This window comes from Barbus barbus, assembly GCF_936440315.1.
Source record: "Barbus barbus genome assembly, chromosome: 21".
NCBI lineage: Eukaryota > Metazoa > Chordata > Actinopteri > Cypriniformes > Cyprinidae > Barbus > Barbus barbus.
In genome coordinates this window covers 8467747-8485621 of record NC_136749.1, presented here as the reverse complement: position 1 = coordinate 8485621, position 17875 = coordinate 8467747, and the positions used below count along the sequence as shown (strand labels likewise).

Sequence of the window (17875 nt, the reverse complement as noted above, 5' to 3'; positions counted from 1 at the left end):
ACTTTCGTCATTACGACCGCAAACGTAGTATTACTACTACTACTACTACACAACACTTTTCAAATAATTTAATTCAATCAAGTATATTTACGTTTATAATGGGTCTGGTTCTCATCTTTTGATGAACTGGAATTGTAGTTCATTCTTTCATTAACGTCAGCTGCCTCCGTAATAATTCTCTGATACTTACAAGGGAAAATGAAGGCACAGCATAAATTACAAATTAGAATATTAGCGAAAGTGGGTTTCTCCGTTATCTCGCACATGACGCAAGTGTGCTCCAGGCCGGAAAGTTTAGTGTAAGTGCAGGCCAGCAGGGGAGTGGGGAGGGGGGATAATCGTGCTCAGGCTTGGTTCAAGGCAACCGTGCCTAGTGTGAGTAGCATCCCCGCCCTGGCCCAATGGACTATCTTGAATAGTGATATCAAATTTCTTCCTTGATTCACATTGTTCACTCGCTTGTAGGGGTGAAATGGATCATAGTTTATCATTTGCACATTTTGCCTCTTCAAACATTCAAGCATTTTAAACCATTGAAGCACATGAAGAGGCGAAAGATAATTCAATTAGGTACTCACTGTTTTCTGCTGACCTTATTTTATTCATAACTTTGTTCTATTTTATTTATCTATGCTTGAAATTGGTTTACTGATGGTTCGCTTGTCTTTAAAAATGCTTGACCTTCATTAGTTATGCTCTTATTTTTTGTTATGGTATCAAAGTACTTAAGTGTTCTTTAAATAATAAAGAGCCACTTTTTTGCTCATCCAAAAAAACTAAATACGTACTACAAAATCTCAAAAAAATGTAATACAATCCAAACCACGAATTTTGTCATCTGTTGCACCCCTACTCTCCTGACATGCAATTTGAAGGAAAAATACAATGACGAAAGTTTTTGATCATGCTGATTTGTCCACAGTGAAGTTCAGTGGATGTCTCTTTTATTCGGGCTAGTGAAATTCATTTCGGCCAAATGGCCGCCAGGGATTTAGAAATTTTGCAAGCCCTGTGTGTTTGAAACGCTACCACTCTATTTTCATGCCATTTTTCACACCAAAGCAAAAATTTGGCTACCTAGTTCAGCACAAAAATTTGGCCCGTTTTTTGCATGTGGTGGATGGCATGATAGTAAGTGTCACTTAATGAAAAACATATGACCAAATGTGCAAATCTGATTTTTTTTGTGTGTGTTTTTTACAGTGTGATGAAAAAACCTCAACACATTTTAACCACAGTGAGATCTTGCATTAAATTACAGAGCTCTATTGGTTCTTCATTGGATGTCAGTCTGTGACCCAAAATTTGCCAGAATTATTTTGAAGGTCAACATTGATGATTCATTTATTTTTTCCCGTTTGCCTGGTGAGGTCAGATTCCTCTTGCCTTAGTCTGCCAACAATTTTACTGGCTCCAACACAAAACAAAATCTAATTTTATCAACATAAGTTTTATTTATAGTTATACATATAGTTATATATCAAGTTTAGGGTAAGTACATTTAAGGTGTTCTATATTTTATTTCAGTTCATGTTTATTTTATGCAATGTTATTAAATCCATTTTTATGGTTTTAGTTTTAGTAACGATACAACTCTTGCTTTTAGTATGGGGCAAAAACAGTTTCCTCAACCGACCATGAGCGTTGTGGCAAACAACCTCCTTAACATGATAAAATCACTGTAATCCTAATCCTAGGTTTTTCGAGACACTAAAATAGTAACGAGGAAATAAAATGTACTTGGATAAATGCCATAGGCATGTATGTGTTTTGAACTTTGGAGTCAGAATTACAGAGCAGAGTTACAAACACACTTACCCACAGCAGGTGCATCATACTCATCTCCCAGCAGGATCTCAGGGGCAGAATAAGCCAGCGAGCCACAGCTGGTGGTCAGCTTCTTTCCCGGCTGAAACTTATTACTGAAGCCAAAGTCGGTGAGCTTGACAAGGCCCTGTTTCTCAAAGAACACCACATTCTCCGGCTTCAGGTCACGGTGAACCACATGCAACCGGTGACAGTACGAGATGGCGTGCACGATCTGGGCAAAATATTTCTTGGCCAGCTCCTCGTTCAGTCCCTCCTCGTGCTTCATGATGTAATCGAACATGTCACCACCATCGCCGAGCTCCAGGATCAGGTAGAGCTTAGTCTGCGTGTCGATGACCTCATAGAGCCGAACAATGTTGGGGTGCTGGACCAGTTTCATACAGCGAACCTCCTGGAACAGGTGACCGGTTGCGACCGTGTCAAGCTTAGTCTTGTCAATTACCTTGACTGCCACTTTTTCGCCGGTGAAGACATGACGCGCTAGTTTGACCACGGCGAAATGGCCACGGCCGAGCGTCTTGTCCAGGTCATATAGTCCAGCGATCTTTCCGTCATACCCGCGCTTGATTCCCGCCATGATTGCTGGTCCTCCGGTGGAATGGAGGAGGGAGTGGCCCCTGGCGGAGGGGTGGGGCTTAAACCGGAGGAAAAATCCAGCTCACTTCAGCACATTGGCTGGTAACGGCAATCCCATGATGGCAGGTTCCTGATAATCAGAAATACACAAGTACAAAAATTAGTCATAAGTACACAAACAGTCATAAATTGATAACAACCACAATTATCATTTTATAACGTTTTTAATCTTGCATGTTGACGTCACATTGAAGACCTTAAATCTCTGTGTGGCCCAATGCTTTGACTAGTGCTATTACATAACCAATTTTAGCCCATGGGCTACCAAAACTGCTGAAGGTATCACTCTTTCTCCATCTGTAAATATTGTGGTGAATAAATAATATATTTTTTTTTAAAGCTGCTCAAGACGCTTCACCAGAGAAGACAAAGACATTTTATACAGTAGTCAACATTTGAAGTGGATCAAAAAAGTTAATCGAACTTGTCCTAAGAGGCTAAGACAAGAACGCATTTTGGTTTTAGGACAACTCTGATGAAAGGTTTTGATCCATTTCATATGTTGACTACTATAATACAAAAATAAGAGTCAAAGGCTTTTTTATGCATGTAAAATCTACTAGTCATGCTTGTTAAACTGTATAAAGGTCAAACCGTTTGGACAATCAGAATCAAGTATTGCAGAGATTGGTAGCAATGTAGTAACCAATGTTTCTTCCTCTAGTTTAAGAGTCCAAATTTAACTGTTTATGCTGGCCGCAGTAATAAATTATTCACATGTTTATATAGCCCAATAGCAGATTTCACCGAAAATCCGAGTGGTCCGCACATGCAAAGCCACAGAGTGGTTCCACTGCCACAAGCCTTCAACATGGACCATCATAGATTTGTATTGATCTCTTCTTGTTAGTGAAAAAACAAAAGCCACAAGTCTGGCAAGTAAGCTGGTACTCCAGAAGAGAGGCTGCCTCCTAAAAGGGCTGATTCAATTTCAGTGGCATTAACCTCTGGCCAGTGCTGGCGATGACTGCCATGACTTTCACATGTGCCTACCATTCTATTTATTCTCCATATCTCCAAAAATCATGTCACACATCAGAAAGAGATACAATGATAAGGGTTGCTAAAACACATGCACAAAATTATAATACAGCAGCACCACATTTAAAATTTTCTTTAGAAAATCTGAGTGGTGCTTGCATTCAAAATTGATGCCAGGGTTTTTAATTGCTTTTTAGCATGTTTGCTACTAATCAAAGAACCAGCTTTACCGACGAGATGCGCATGATAAGTGTGTTGTGATTCAAATGAGTCGTGCTGTTTCGCTCCGCTTTTGGCACATAAACATTATATTGAACATTTATCGAACTCTTCGGCTGTATCCGAAATCGCCCCCTATACCCTCATTCACTATTCCCTACATTAGTCCACTAATACAGTTCACTTGAAGGAGTGAATGAAAACGAGTGAGTGAATTCGAACACTGAGTGCACCGGAAGGACTGCAGCTTTTACATAGTTTGCTTGCTGTTTAATAATCATTTGATACGGGCAGCTCCAATAGTAAGATTGAAGGATTTATCTTAAACTCTGTCACGGAAATTATGTATAAACTCTAATAGTCAATTTACAATTAATTTGTACCTGTGTTGTATTACACTGTATTACGCCGTGGACGAGCGCTTGTAAAATCAATGAATGGATGATTCAGCTGCGGGCGCCATCTTCTGATGAGACGTGGGAATTCACTCGGCGCGCGACTCTCGCAGTGCATTCTGGGGATTCTCTAGCCGTTGAGTGTACATCGGTTGTACACTCGTTTTTGCGGTGCATTGTGGGATTGAATGAGTGCACTCGAGAACATCCACTATGGTTTCGAACACCACTTAAATGGCTAGTGCACTATTTGAGGGTATAGGGGGCGATTTCGCATACAGCCTTCATATTGTTTTAGAGGAAAATAATATCGCGACAATTATCGTTATCGAATTATCGCCCAGCCCTAATTGTTGCCCAGCCCTAATTTTTGGCGTAACAGCTATTCATGCTTAAGTGAGAGGTGTTACTAAAAAGCTTGACATATAGCATTTAATGAAATTGTAATGCTAATAGTGTGTTGTGAACGCTAATTTTTACATATAATACAATTTTTGGGCTTAATGCAATTTTTGCAACTAAACATATTAAGCAATTCTCTTTAGGAATTAAATGCACAGTTCTACCAAAAATACAAATGCTATCATTTACTCAACAAGGTGATTGAATTATGACAGAATTATCATTTTTGGGTAAACTATACAATTAATTCTTAACGTTATGGGTTCATTTAGATCCCTAACCCAGTATAAGTAGCAGCAGCATGCTTGCTTTAGCAAAAAACATTAATTAGCCTGCAAGGTCCATTTATTTTCCATAGTGCTTTCATAGTACACGTATAAAAGCTTGGTTCATTAACAATGAACACTACAGGCCACTACACCAGCTTTTGTTCAGCTAAAAGAAATCTCCTTCTCTTTTCATAAAACAGAGCTTGTTGTGGTTTAAGAGGAGCAATCATTCAAGGATTTGTATCATTGTTTGGCCCTCTGCACTAGTGATTATGTTGTCGTCATAAACAGCTGATTATTACTGATATTACTAGCAAAGTCCACACTGAAGTGGCAAGAATTTCTAAGGATAATATTAGTATGCATTTATAAAATCTGGATGTCTTCAGGGGGCCCAAACCCTGTTGTACATAAGCAAAGTGGGAGATTAACACAAACAGCATTTCAGATTTCAGCTCGCCTATTGAACAGCCTACAGCAAAGCCTAAATAAATCATATCCCAAAGTAATGCCTAATACTGGCCGGCCACCAATTACCACGCAGTCGTAATGGATTTAAATGGCCCCAGCTGCACAGCCAACCACTACCTTAAAGGTTTCATGCCAAAACACTGAAATCGGAAAACATTTACAGTCCTTTCACAATTACACAGCTCCACCTCTTTGGAAAATTCTTGACAAAGCATATCAGCCAACAATCTGCCAGTGAATGACTGTTCATTGCCAGGAATGTACTGTAAGTGTTGTGTAATATTGCAGTCTCTCTCATTACACAGGTGAGATCAGCAGAGTTAACTTTGTAAAGCCCGACGTGTGAAATGTATTATTTATTCATTTCAATGGTTTTGAAAAAAAAAAAAGTTTGTACATCAGGCTTTTATGACCCATATAGGATAATATTGTTAGAATATGTACTTCATACTCAAGTTCACCTCAATTTTATTCAGAGGCAAAATATAACACTGAAATTAATACAAAAATTTGCATATATAAAATATGCAATTTTGTGCAGATACTGTTATTTATATTGCCAAGATTCTGTTAGCTAGTTGTAATTTACATAAGTGAGATCTTGGAAAGACTTTTTTTTTTTTAAGGTGTCCTTGTTACACGTTACATGTATTTACTATTACAATAACAATAAATTATGCATAATTACATGCAAGTACCCCTACGCCAAACCCTAACCTTATAGTAAGTACATGTAGTTAATATTACTCAGCACTTAAATGTATAATTATACTGTGTAACAAGGATACCTTAAAATAAAGTATAACCAAGATCTTTATTACAGTACAACGCAGCATCTTAGTCACCTGATATTTGAATGATTATGACTAAAGCTCTGTAGTTTTAATTGTGAGGAGCAGTGATCATTGAGATATATACACAGAAATAAACCTTTTTTTATCACATTTAATACATTTTCCTAAAATATTAAATATGGATAATCAATCAATTCTAAGTTTGTCTGATAAAATATTACATATTACTAACAATATAAAAGTCCTTACGTTTACGTTATAAAAAACATTAAAGACTTCACAGCAAAAATACATGTACCACATTACACTAAAAGGCCTTTTACTTTCGAAAAATGTATGAACTATCAATGAGAGGGAAGAAAACACGTAAGAGGTTTTTCAGCAAAGCTTTGATCGTGTTCAAAAATTTAGAGGCCTTGCATGTGTCAAATATGATACAGACCGTTAAAGTACTCCAACCACAAATTACACAACAGTAGGGCTGTCAATTAAATCAAATTCGATTAATTGCACAGCCCTACAAGACAGTACCCAGCAAGCCAGCAGTTGCAGGCCTAGTTTTACCTTTCAGGTTGTGTAACATGATTACAGTACACTAAGCTGAAGGAACGTGCTCCACACCTTACACATGAGATATATTGATCAGGCTCCGAACTGAATCTGATCTTCTGAACTCCCTGCAATTGAGTATGAAAGAGCTGATGAAGAATGAAACCTCTAAGTAAAGACTTTAAGGCTCCCAAGAAACCATCAAGCCTTTTGAAATCCAGCAAATTAAAGTATTTTAATGTTCATAATGCTATTGGACTAAATGAATCCTGCAAACACAGACAAGCAGCAATGGATCAGTAATGTGATCACAACCTTTCATACTGAAAGCATCAAACCACAGCTGCCAAGATGCTCAGGCTCATCAGAAGCCAGCATGCAAAACCACATCCAGCTCATCCTATAAACCAGAGTAGTTCAAGTCCACCATCATGAAGTATTCTCCTAGCATCAATGCTAACAAACCCACATGTGGAAAGAGAGAAAAGCATCTGTCTGGTGATGATCATGGACACATCATGTGAAAGCAGACCTGATATGCCCATGCATGTCAGGCCTGATCTGGCCCATAAGCTCCTTATGAGCTCCATACATCCATAGAGAGGAATATAAATAATAGCTAACTGGCTATACGTTCCTAACACAGACCATGATGATCAGATCCACTGGAACAAGGCCAATCCAGCGTCGCGTGCCCCAACAGAGCATGCATACAGCTGTCAAATCACATCAGATTAACGGATGTTGTTTAACGCACGTTTGTTGTGTCTTAACCAGATGCTAACCGGCTAACCATGTTAGCATCCTAACGCACTATCACACAAAGCTTTGACTTACCGCTCGTTCCGGCGAACATTAAAACCACTTAAAACTCCTAAACGTTCCGGCGGCTGTAGATCCGAAGACGGCAGAGGTACGGCCCGGCTGAGTGTTAGTCCAGCCCTGTGTGTGTGTATGTATGTGTGTGTGTGTATGTGTGTGTGAGTAAAGGCTGCTAGTGGAAGTGCGACTCTCAGCGCTTCTCGCTCTCCGCCCTGAAACCAGTGAACTGCACGCAAACATTAGATGAATCACATTGTTACGGGCTGCACTGAAAATACTATCGAAAGGGGACGCTATGTGGCCGTGACTTCTGCGCTTGTTTAGACTGACTACGCGTTTTTTAATTTCTTCATCTGAATGCTAATTATGGAGCCTCTAGTCCCCTCAGATGATAGTAAATAATAGCAGGGGTCTCAAAAAGTGCGATCACCATAGCGACGAGGAATTAATAAGAATTCTCTAACCGTTGTTTGATATTTGAAATATCAAAATATGTTTTTGCAGGTTGTTTTGGTAACTTAAATATATTATTATTTAATAAAATGTATGGATGGTTTACTTTATGTGACCACAAAACCATTAAGAAGTTTATTTATTTTTTTAAATTGAGATACATCGTCTTGATATATAACTGATGGTTTGTTATGATCGGACAATACTCGGCTGAGATACAACTATTTGAAAATCTGGAATCTGAGGGTGCACAAAAATCTAAATATTGAGAAAATCGACTTTACATTTGTCCAAATAAAGTCCAGCGATGCATATTACTAATAAAACAAATAAGTTTTGATATATTCGTGGTAGGAAATTTACAAAATATATTCATGCAACATGAACTTTACTTAATATCATGATGATTTTTGGCATAAAAGAAAAATCGATAATTTTGACCCATGTTGTTGTATTGTTGGCTATTGCTACAAATATATCCCAGCCACTTAAGACCAGGGTCACACATGATATTTTGCAAACAGCTTTGTCATAATCCAAAAGCGTAAAAAGGCACCAGGAAAAAAAAAATTATAATCATAGTACTGAATAACATGTAAGTGTAAGAAGGCTATTAATAGTCTACATATATACAGCCTAGTTAAAATAATGTAATTGATCCAATTAATGTTGCTCCCGTGTCACTTTCTTCATCAGCATCAGTCTTTCGCTTGAAAATATCTATAATCTTACATCAGATAATAGAAATAGTAATTCGTTCAAACTTATTATCTTTTCTAGGTTTTAAGTGCATTTCTATTATTAAAACAACCGCATTCTTGTACGTCGTCGGACTTTTATTTTATATTAATATTAATAATTATTTTATATTAATATTTTTTTAAGCCAACCTATTTTGTGTGGACCAGAAAGTTATTTGTATATTGCTTGTAACACAAATGCACCCAGGGTTAAATGATTCAACGGAACTTTTCAGCTTTTTATAGCTTTGTTATATTTATATCTCCAGCCTTCATCACACATGAAAATACTTTCGCATTATGAAACCGTGTTATATATAAACATCGTAATAATATAATTCATGAATATAATAATTCATGAAACTATTGCACTTGCCACATGACTACAAGGCTTTACCATTAGTTTCTTTTTTTTTAAAAAGGAGGTTTATTGTACAATACAGAATTTATTTTCACATCCACTTACAGCCATCTACTGGTCACCAGTGGCACTCTTTGCATTTAAAGAGCTCTTCATTGAAACGGGTTACCACAGAATAAATGCTCATTTAAAGGTATGAGACAAACGCATGGCATATTATGACACACAAAGGGATTGAGAAATCGCGTTAGTGATTAAAAGATATAGACTGTTTTACAGTCATCTGATCTAATCGGAACACATTTTTAATATATTGTTGCCCCTCAAATGGGCTCTAGAGGGTGTTGTGTTACCGCTTACAATCGACCAGGCTGTACAAACTCTGAGAGACAAATTAATCATTTTCAAAAGGACTCTTAAATCCTGGCTTGAGTAATTTCTCAGTCATTAAAAGAGCATCAGTCGTCATACAATTGTTATTTTCGTTCATTTGACAAAGATATGAATTATAGACTACAAAAGCACATGTGCTATTCTGGAATGTAGCCTATATGTATATTATTATTTTGGTCGATAAAACGAATTTCTGTAAATTACAGTCACACTCGATAGTTTAATAGTATTCATTCATAATCACTTTATAGCTAATATACTCAAACATGCAATCTTCAAATTTAAAAGTATAGTTATACTGACTTAAACTTAAAGTTTGATGTTCAGTTTAAAGTTTAAGTCAATCAGCACGTAAATATGCCGTAAGACAATCTTTTCTCAAGTTACCTGACTAAGTAAGTACATAAACAAGAAAGTGAATTTGCTATTATTTGAGTTGTTTCGGTGCGTTTCTCATATTTTTCAATAGTATTACGAAGCTCTCGCGATAACATGAATGTAGACGTCAGGCTGATTAGCGGCGATAAGATCTCGCGAGGTTTTCTCGTCTGAGCTCGGTCATAGCTGTGGGTGGAGACTTCTCCAGCAGCTGGGATAATGCTCGTAGACTACGCGCGACAGAGTCAAATTTGCGCTACGTAGCGATAAAATTAAGCCGACACACGATCTGTTAATAACAATGGTGAATGAACACATCGTGTATTTGTCTTAATAACCTCGGGAATGCTGCGGCTGTTCGATGTAAAGTTGTAAATGATCATTGCACTGGTTTGCTGGAGCTGCTGTAGAAACAGTGTATCCGCAGTGAATTAACATCACTTCGTCCTGGCTCACCTTTCCCACAGGTATGTAATGCATTTGCTTTTCCATATGGTGTGATATGTATTATTATGTGTCTCTTATCTGAAACTCAATGCAAAAAGTTTTTTTTTTTCTCCCCACCAGCAGTGGTCATGAATAGCTAGATACTTCTTGACTTAGATGATCACTGATTATCTACACTATTTAAAGTCTTGATACAGTATCTCAAATCACTGCTCAAGTCATGATTTAACAACTCTAATATATTAATATAGGCCTATATCTAAAACATTCCTCAAGACTAGCGTTATTAAATTGCTACCTGTTGTGTTGAACGGGAGAATTTTATAGATAGGTAGGTGTGTGTGTGGTGTGTGTGTGTGTGTGTGTGTGTGTACAAAGTTAGGCTACATGGAGAGATAGATCATATTACATTTATTTGATCATTTGAGTGCTTGTATTGCAACTATGAATGATGTGCACTCAAGCTAGTCAGATCTGCTTGAATCATCAGGCCAAAATGAATTATATCGTGTCATCATTGCTGGAAAGAGTGGCTATTTTAATGATATTATACATAAAATGAGATGCAGAGGGCCAATCTGAAGGAACAGCACTGGATGCAATGCCACTCCTATTATGGATAAACATTTGACATATATAAACAATGCTAGAGAGAAAGCTAACATTTTTTTCCCAGATGTAAATGCTTTCTTACTGACCGTTACATTGGTCAATCTTTTGTTGTTGTTGTTGTTGTCAAGGACAGGGTGCCTGCCAGTCATTCTTAAAACTACATAGAAAAGGTCTGAATCCTCTGAGACATCATAACCAAATCTAAAACACTATTTAACCAGGACACTGTTGTAGAGATATGTCAAGAACTAGGTGTTCCTACATGTCACATGAATATTTTGAGAATTCATTAAAAATGGCAAAACAACAAGTTTGATCAGTTTAAAAGTCAAGATGAAATCAGATCTTTAAATAAATCTAATATTAATATAGTAACATTATTAGTAAATGTAATATTAATATATTAACTAAAGTAAAGGTGAAGGCTATTAGTTAACATTTCCATTTATGTCAATGGCAGTTGCTAGGCTGACGAAGGACCCAAGGTGAGAACTGGGTTAAGAAGACAAGTAGAAGAATTGGACTGTTTGGGTGATGGCACTTCAAGAACATGCACAGTCCCAAGCCCTTCGCCAGTGACTATCATGTCCTGCACTATGACATACAAGGCAACAGACAAGAAAAAACCATTAGTCTGTTTCACGCTTTTTACACTTTCGGTAAAGAAAGATGCATTTCACATTAAATCTGATAGCGAATGGCATTTCATATTGAATTCACTGCCTGTATTGTGCCCAGCAGTCACAACATTTAAGGGTTGATGTTATCATCAAAAGCATCAGTAAAAGTATTTTGGATCATTCTTCCTTATCATCTGTTTATGTTGGAACCGAAATCTCATAGCTGTCGCCATAGCCTCACTTTCCATAAGCAAACTCATTCATATGTATATTTCTGCTTTTTGATTTGCACCCTGTCCTTTGCCTGCTCCAGTATTTTGTCATTTTGCTGTCCTCAACCCAGCTCTGCAGTGTTATGTAGAGTCCTTCTCCCAGGAGGCAGAGTGACATTGTTTCCTGTAAAGCTCTTTCAGACCCATTCCTCATCTGTCCCTGAGGAACAAAGGGAGGCTGAAGACATTTGCCTGCTTCAGTGCTTACTATATCAATCAGCATGCAGCTTATTAAGGGTAATATCAATAGGTGAACCTATATAATTCTGGAGCCTGGAGCCTGCTTTGCTAGCCTATGATGATTTATAGAACATAAGAGGCAAATATAAGAAGACCTAGATTGCTATTGTGTGGAATTAGAAGTAGCTGTTTTTATTGTGCATTATTTATTGTGCAAATATATAGGTATATTATATTAGGTGTCTTTAGAATTTAGAGTGTAAAAATGTATGTACACAGTAAATTAACCTAAATTAATTAGTTATTATAGTAGCTGAAGACACTTAAAACACTAACTATATACTATATAATATATATGAATCAGATGAATCACCTTCGATTATGAACGCGATATTGCGTAGATTGTCAGTGAATTACGGCTCTGTGTAGTAAATGCCGGACCATCTGAAAGCAGGTGATGGCGATTTACTACAAATCACGAAAACGGCTTTACTAACATGATAATCAAATTCGATTAATTGCACAGCCCTACCGATAACATTAAATTCTGTGATTCCAGAATGATTATTTTCCATTGGACTGACAGTTTCTTATGTCTGACATTCTTATGCACTCATGGTTTGTCACCAGCAATACATAAAGAATTGGGAAATAAAGTTGGTTCATCTAACTTGACATGTCACAGGTAAGGATGCGTATTGTACTCAGAAGTGACAGCAATAATCAATCATGAAACCACTTTTCTGAGAACAAATTTTTATTGCACTACAGTGTCATTTTTGATGGTACCTGGTGGATTTAATCAGGATGCAATGTGTGCCAGTACTTTTAAATCAGTACTCAACACTTTGTTTGGAAACAATGAAGGGTGTTAACTAAGCATGCAGAGCAAATCAACTGTATATGCAAGATGCTTGTGGCACAAGATGCTAAAAAAAGTTTGAAGTGTGTGTACATCAAAACAATTTAAAATCAGCACAAAATGACCCAAGGTCTTAGTCACAAGGTAATTAAAAAATTTAGCAGGAGATGTTATTGAGAAGCAGGAAGGACGGGCAGTCAGGCAGAAGAATCAAAGAGGCATAATGATTGTCTCTTTAGCCCAAGAGTTTTTTGTCGTGGGTAGGGAGCCGAGTAGGGAATCTCCTTGGTTATCCTGAAGGGACTCATCGGAGAAGAAAGCCACTGAAAGACTGAGAGCCGTGTCTTTCCAGGAGCCTTATTAAAATGCATTAGAAGCACTAGGCTGCCTTCCCCCATCATTGTGGTGCTTATCATCCACATAGCAAACAGCCCAGCTGTACACAAGGGAGCTGGGAAAGCCCTGTCAGCCAGGCCCATATTCCCATTCTCTTATACAGTCGTAAACACATGCACCCGGCTCCTCCAAAAACCCTCTCTTGCATGATGCGACCCCCTGCTCTCTTTCTTCATATGCACAGAAAGGACGAGGTTTCAAGGACATGAGATCTGCTTGCTCTTGCAGAGCAATTTAGATCTGGACAGCTCCGATAGACTGAGGCTCCTTAGTGACATGCGCTCCCAGAGTCTTTATGCAGTTTAGCATATTATTCGCCTCTGTGTCTCTTTAATGCGTTTGCGTATCGCTTCGCCAAACAAATCAGTTTTAAACCTTTCCCCCCACGTTAAGATGTCTGAAAAGTTAATATGCATCAATGGTCTGGACTTAGCTGGGATTTTTCTGTTGTAGCAGTGAATGAACCTCCCATAATCTGATCCATATCACAGTGCATTACATGCAAGCAGTTTAACATTTTCCTCCCACTAGGTTTTACCATCAGTTTCGTTCATAGCATGAAAGCAGAGCAGTCAAGCATGTGAAGCACATGAGCTTACATGTAATCTTAAAATCTGATCCTCAGCCTTATGCTAAATATCAGATGCTGATACAAGAATCAACCACTTGCCTGTTTGGGTATGATATTTATTATTGGAAACCAGAATATCCACTAATGGAGTGTTGAATATCAAATTCCTAAATTGCCATAGTATTTATAGTAAGTTTTAATTAGTATGTTTATGGAATGGATAAGTAATATTTTATTTATTGAATAGTCCATGCTGTATATTTAATATATGGAAAAAAAAATCTGTAGAATAAGTGAAAGTGTCATGCATGTACAATATCCATTAAATTTATGAATATTCCCTTATATTGTAAAACACAAAGCAATACATAATTAAAAAAAATAAAAAATCACACAAAATTCCTTCATATTAGCACAGTACACTGGGGTCAATATTTACAGAATTTAAAAAAGTGAAACAGTAGGCAACATACTATTATGCATACAATGGGGCAAATAAGTATTTGATACACTGCCGATGTTTCAAGTTTTCTCACTTACAAAGAATGGAGAGATCTGTAATTTTCATAGTAGGTACACCTCAACTGTGAGAGACAGAATATAAAAAAAAAATCCATAAATCACATTGTATGATTTTTGAATTATTCATTTCCATTTTATTGCATGAAATAAGTATTTGATACAATAGAAACATAGAACTTAATATTTGGTACAGAAACCTTTTTGTTTACAATCAGGTCAGACGTTTCCTGTAGTTCTTGACCAGGTTTGCACACACATGCATTTTGGCCCACTCCTCCATACATGTCTTCTCCAGATCTTTCAGGTTTTGGGGCTGTCGCTGGGCAACACAGAGTTTCAGCTCCCTCCATAGATTTTCTATTGGGTTCAGGTCTGGAGACTGGCTGGGCCACTCCAGGACCTTGAAATGCTTCTTACGGAGCCACTCCTTAGTTGCCCTTGCTGTGTGTTTGGGGTCATTGTCATGCTGGAAGACCCAGCCACGACCCATCTTCAATGCTCTTACTGAGGGAAGGAGGTTGTTGCCCAAAATATCGTGATACATGGCCCCATCCATCCTCCCCTCAATACGGTGCAGTCGTCCTGTCCCCTTTGCAGAAAAGCACCCCCAAAGCATGATGTTTCCACCCCCATGCTTCACGGTTGGGATGGTGTTCTTGGGATTGTACTCATCCTTCTTCCTCCTCCAAACACGGCAAGTGGAGTTTATACCAAAAAGTTCTATTTTGGTCTCATCTGACCACATGACCTTCTCCTATGCCTCCTCTGGATCATCCAGATGGTCTTTGGCAAACTTTAGACGGGCCTGGACATGTGCTGGCTTGAGCAGGGGGACCTTGCGCGCGCTGCAGGATTTTAATCCATGACGCTGTAGTGTGTTACTAATGGTAACCGTTGAGACTGTGGTCCCAGCTCTCTTCAGGTCATTGACCAGGTCCTCCCGTGTAGTTCTAGGCTGATCCCTCAGCTTTCTCAGGATCATTGATACTCCACGAGGCGAGATCTTGCATGGAGCCCCAGTCCGAGGGAGATTGACAGTCATTTTGAATTTCTCCCATTTTCTAATAATTGCAACAGTTGTTGCCTTCTCAGCAAGCTGTTTGCCTATTGTCCTGTAGCCCATCCCAGCCTTGTGCAGGTCTACAATTTTGTCCCTAGCGTCCTTAGACAGCTCTTTGGTCTTGCCCATAGTGGAGAGGTTGCAGTCTGATTGACTGAGTGTGTGAACAGGTGTCTTTTATACAGGTAACGAGTTCAAACAGGTGCAATGAATGCAGGTAATCAGTGGAGGATAGGAGGGCTGCTTCTTAAAGACAAACTAACAGGTCTGTGAGAGCCAGAATTCTCTCTCTCTCTCTCTATAAATATATATATATCTATATGTCTCTCTCAGTTGAGGTGTACCTACGATGAAAGTTACAGATTCTTTATAAGTGGGAAAACTTGAAAAATCGGCAGTGTATCAAATACTTATTTGCCCCAACTATTCTGCATTGTTGTCACATGACTTCACCTCACAGTTAGCATTCTAATAAATAAATATGGCTATTTGTAAATAAATATTGTGTAAAATGTTGTAAGGTTTGCCAGTCTGTTCAAATAATGAGTCAAAATAGTTATTACAAATCACTGCTGATTTTATTTCGAATTCACTGATCTCATTGGAAGTTGGAGGCTAAGTGAAGCATATTGCATTACAGTATTTCATGCAGTATGTGTTGTGTGCTGTACATGTGGTAGGTCACCTGAGTATTCCATAAATTCAGAATATCTGCACGCTGCACACAGCATACTGTAGGCTACTACATACTGCAGAAACTGTATGAGTAGCATGCTGGTATGTTAATCTGAAAACAGCCTTTATTATGAGAGCACTGCATTTTCTTATCTCTGAACATCATTTTGTTGGTTTGTTTAATCAAGCCTATACTGTCTTTGAGTGATTGTTGAGCTGAGTGAAGTTATTACTGGCAGAATGGTGTAGGCGAAACAGCTCTGAAGCGATGTGGGTGTAAAGTCCCATGAGAGAGAGAGACTGAACATTAAAACAGAAGTAAATGTTACCTGAAACCAAAATAGACTCGATTTAGAAATGGACACGCTTGGATTCTTTATTAAAAAACAAATCTTTTTAATCCCCCCCCTTTGCAAGTTTTTTACAATTATATTTATTCAGATAAATGATGCATGAGATGGGGTGCAATATTGATTTAATTATCACATACAGTATAAGCCAAATGTTGGCAGGTCTTCAAATTATTTTGGACTTTTACTTGATAATATATTATGTAATAATATAGAAGGAATAGCTGATTATTAAAAATTTGTATTATGAAAATTATTAATTAGTAGAAGCTAACTGTTTCTGTTTTAGAATGTCGTGTGAAATTCTGCCAACATATGAGGCAATGCACCCTGGGGGGCCAAGCAATGTGGGGTTTATAACCATTAATACTTCAGTTTATGCCTAATTTCCAAGCGGACATCAAAGACATTTCAGTCTTAAACAGTTATGTTAGCTGAGATGGTCCACTGAGGGTTTGCTCAGTAATTTGCAATACGTAGCTGACATTTTGCAGGCATTTGTTCGTTGGCAAAGCCTTTTTATGTTTCCCTCTGGGTTGTCTATGCAGTGAAGGGAATTAAATGCACAACTGGCGACACTGCCGTTTCTGCTGTTTGTATCCTTGTGGATTGGACGTTAATGCCGCTTAAATCCCAAAACATGAAATGCTATGGATGAAAACAAACAAGGAAGATTGTCCTTCACATCCTGAAAATTAGCATTTTTCGTCCATGAGATGTGACGGCAAGAAGCTATGCCAACCTCATCTTTAATTTTTAGTACTGATAAAGCCTTTAACATAGCTAGAATGTTGTCTTGTTCAATTTGATTCAGTCATTGTGAACAATAGAAAGAGCTGTTGCTATTTTAGATTACCGAAGCACGGTTTCTATGTCTTTTTGCAAAAAATTTCTTATCTCCTTCTAAAAACAGTCTGTTTGTTGTCCCAAACCAGTAGGCACGGTTAAAGAATTAGCCTATAGGCTGTTGCAAGCGTGGTGCACGGAAAACACACACAGAATTTTAGTGCTAAATACTGTGAATGTTTGGATGCAGGTGGGCATCTTTAGCCACTCTCTGGTCTCCACGGCTCTGTTGGCTACTGTAGTATGCCAGCAGCTCAAAGGATGAGATTATTTCAAGCGTTTTTCTTTTAAAAAAAACCCAGTACTGAGCGGGAGTACAGGCCTGTACTGCAGGGAGGTAATAAATTCAATTTAGCTTTAACTAAAAATTTCTGATTAAAGTAATATAAATTAAAAAAGCAGTTGAAATGTGATTTTTATTTTTGCCGGTCAGATTTGGAGTGAGATAAATGAACACATACACAAATCACAATGTGATACATAAAACATGTAGAGAGTAATGTATAGTCAGTCATCATCACAAAATAAGTTCTAAAATGAACTTCACCCTATCACCCTAAATGAGTTCACAATATTTGGTACCTTTCTTTCTCTCAATACCTTGCTCCAGGGGTGTCCAATCCTGCTCCTGGAGGGCCACAGTCCTATAGAGTTTAGCGCCAACTCCAATTAAACACACCTGAACAAGGTCGTATTAGGCATACTAGAGGCAGGTTTGTTGAGGCTCTGCAGGACAGTGGCCTTCCAGGACCAATTTTGGAGACCCCTG

The 17875-nt window shown here is 38.0% G+C and overlaps 2 protein-coding genes across 3 annotated transcripts in view; one reads left to right on the top strand and one right to left on the bottom strand.

The window, feature by feature from the left end:
- The window catches only part of snrka (SNF related kinase a), a 45350-nt gene extending 37700 nt beyond the window's left edge, over positions 1-7650 (bottom strand). The window contains exons 1-2 of the mRNA XM_079444219.1: positions 7384-7650; positions 1819-2536 (exon numbers count right to left, since the gene is read on the bottom strand). Coding sequence (XP_079300345.1) covers positions 1819-2407 — 589 coding nt within the window. The 5' untranslated portion in view covers positions 2408-2536; positions 7384-7650. The remainder of the gene's footprint in view (positions 1-1818; positions 2537-7383) is intronic.
- A 2221-nt stretch (positions 7651-9871) lies between these two features.
- The window catches only part of LOC306887880 (protein O-linked-mannose beta-1,4-N-acetylglucosaminyltransferase 2-like), a 32086-nt gene continuing 24082 nt past the window's right edge, over positions 9872-17875 (top strand). For both annotated transcript variants that reach the window (XR_013785702.1, XM_079445889.1), the window contains exon 1: positions 9872-10160. The gene's annotated coding sequence lies outside the window, so the exon portion shown is untranslated. The remainder of the gene's footprint in view (positions 10161-17875) is intronic.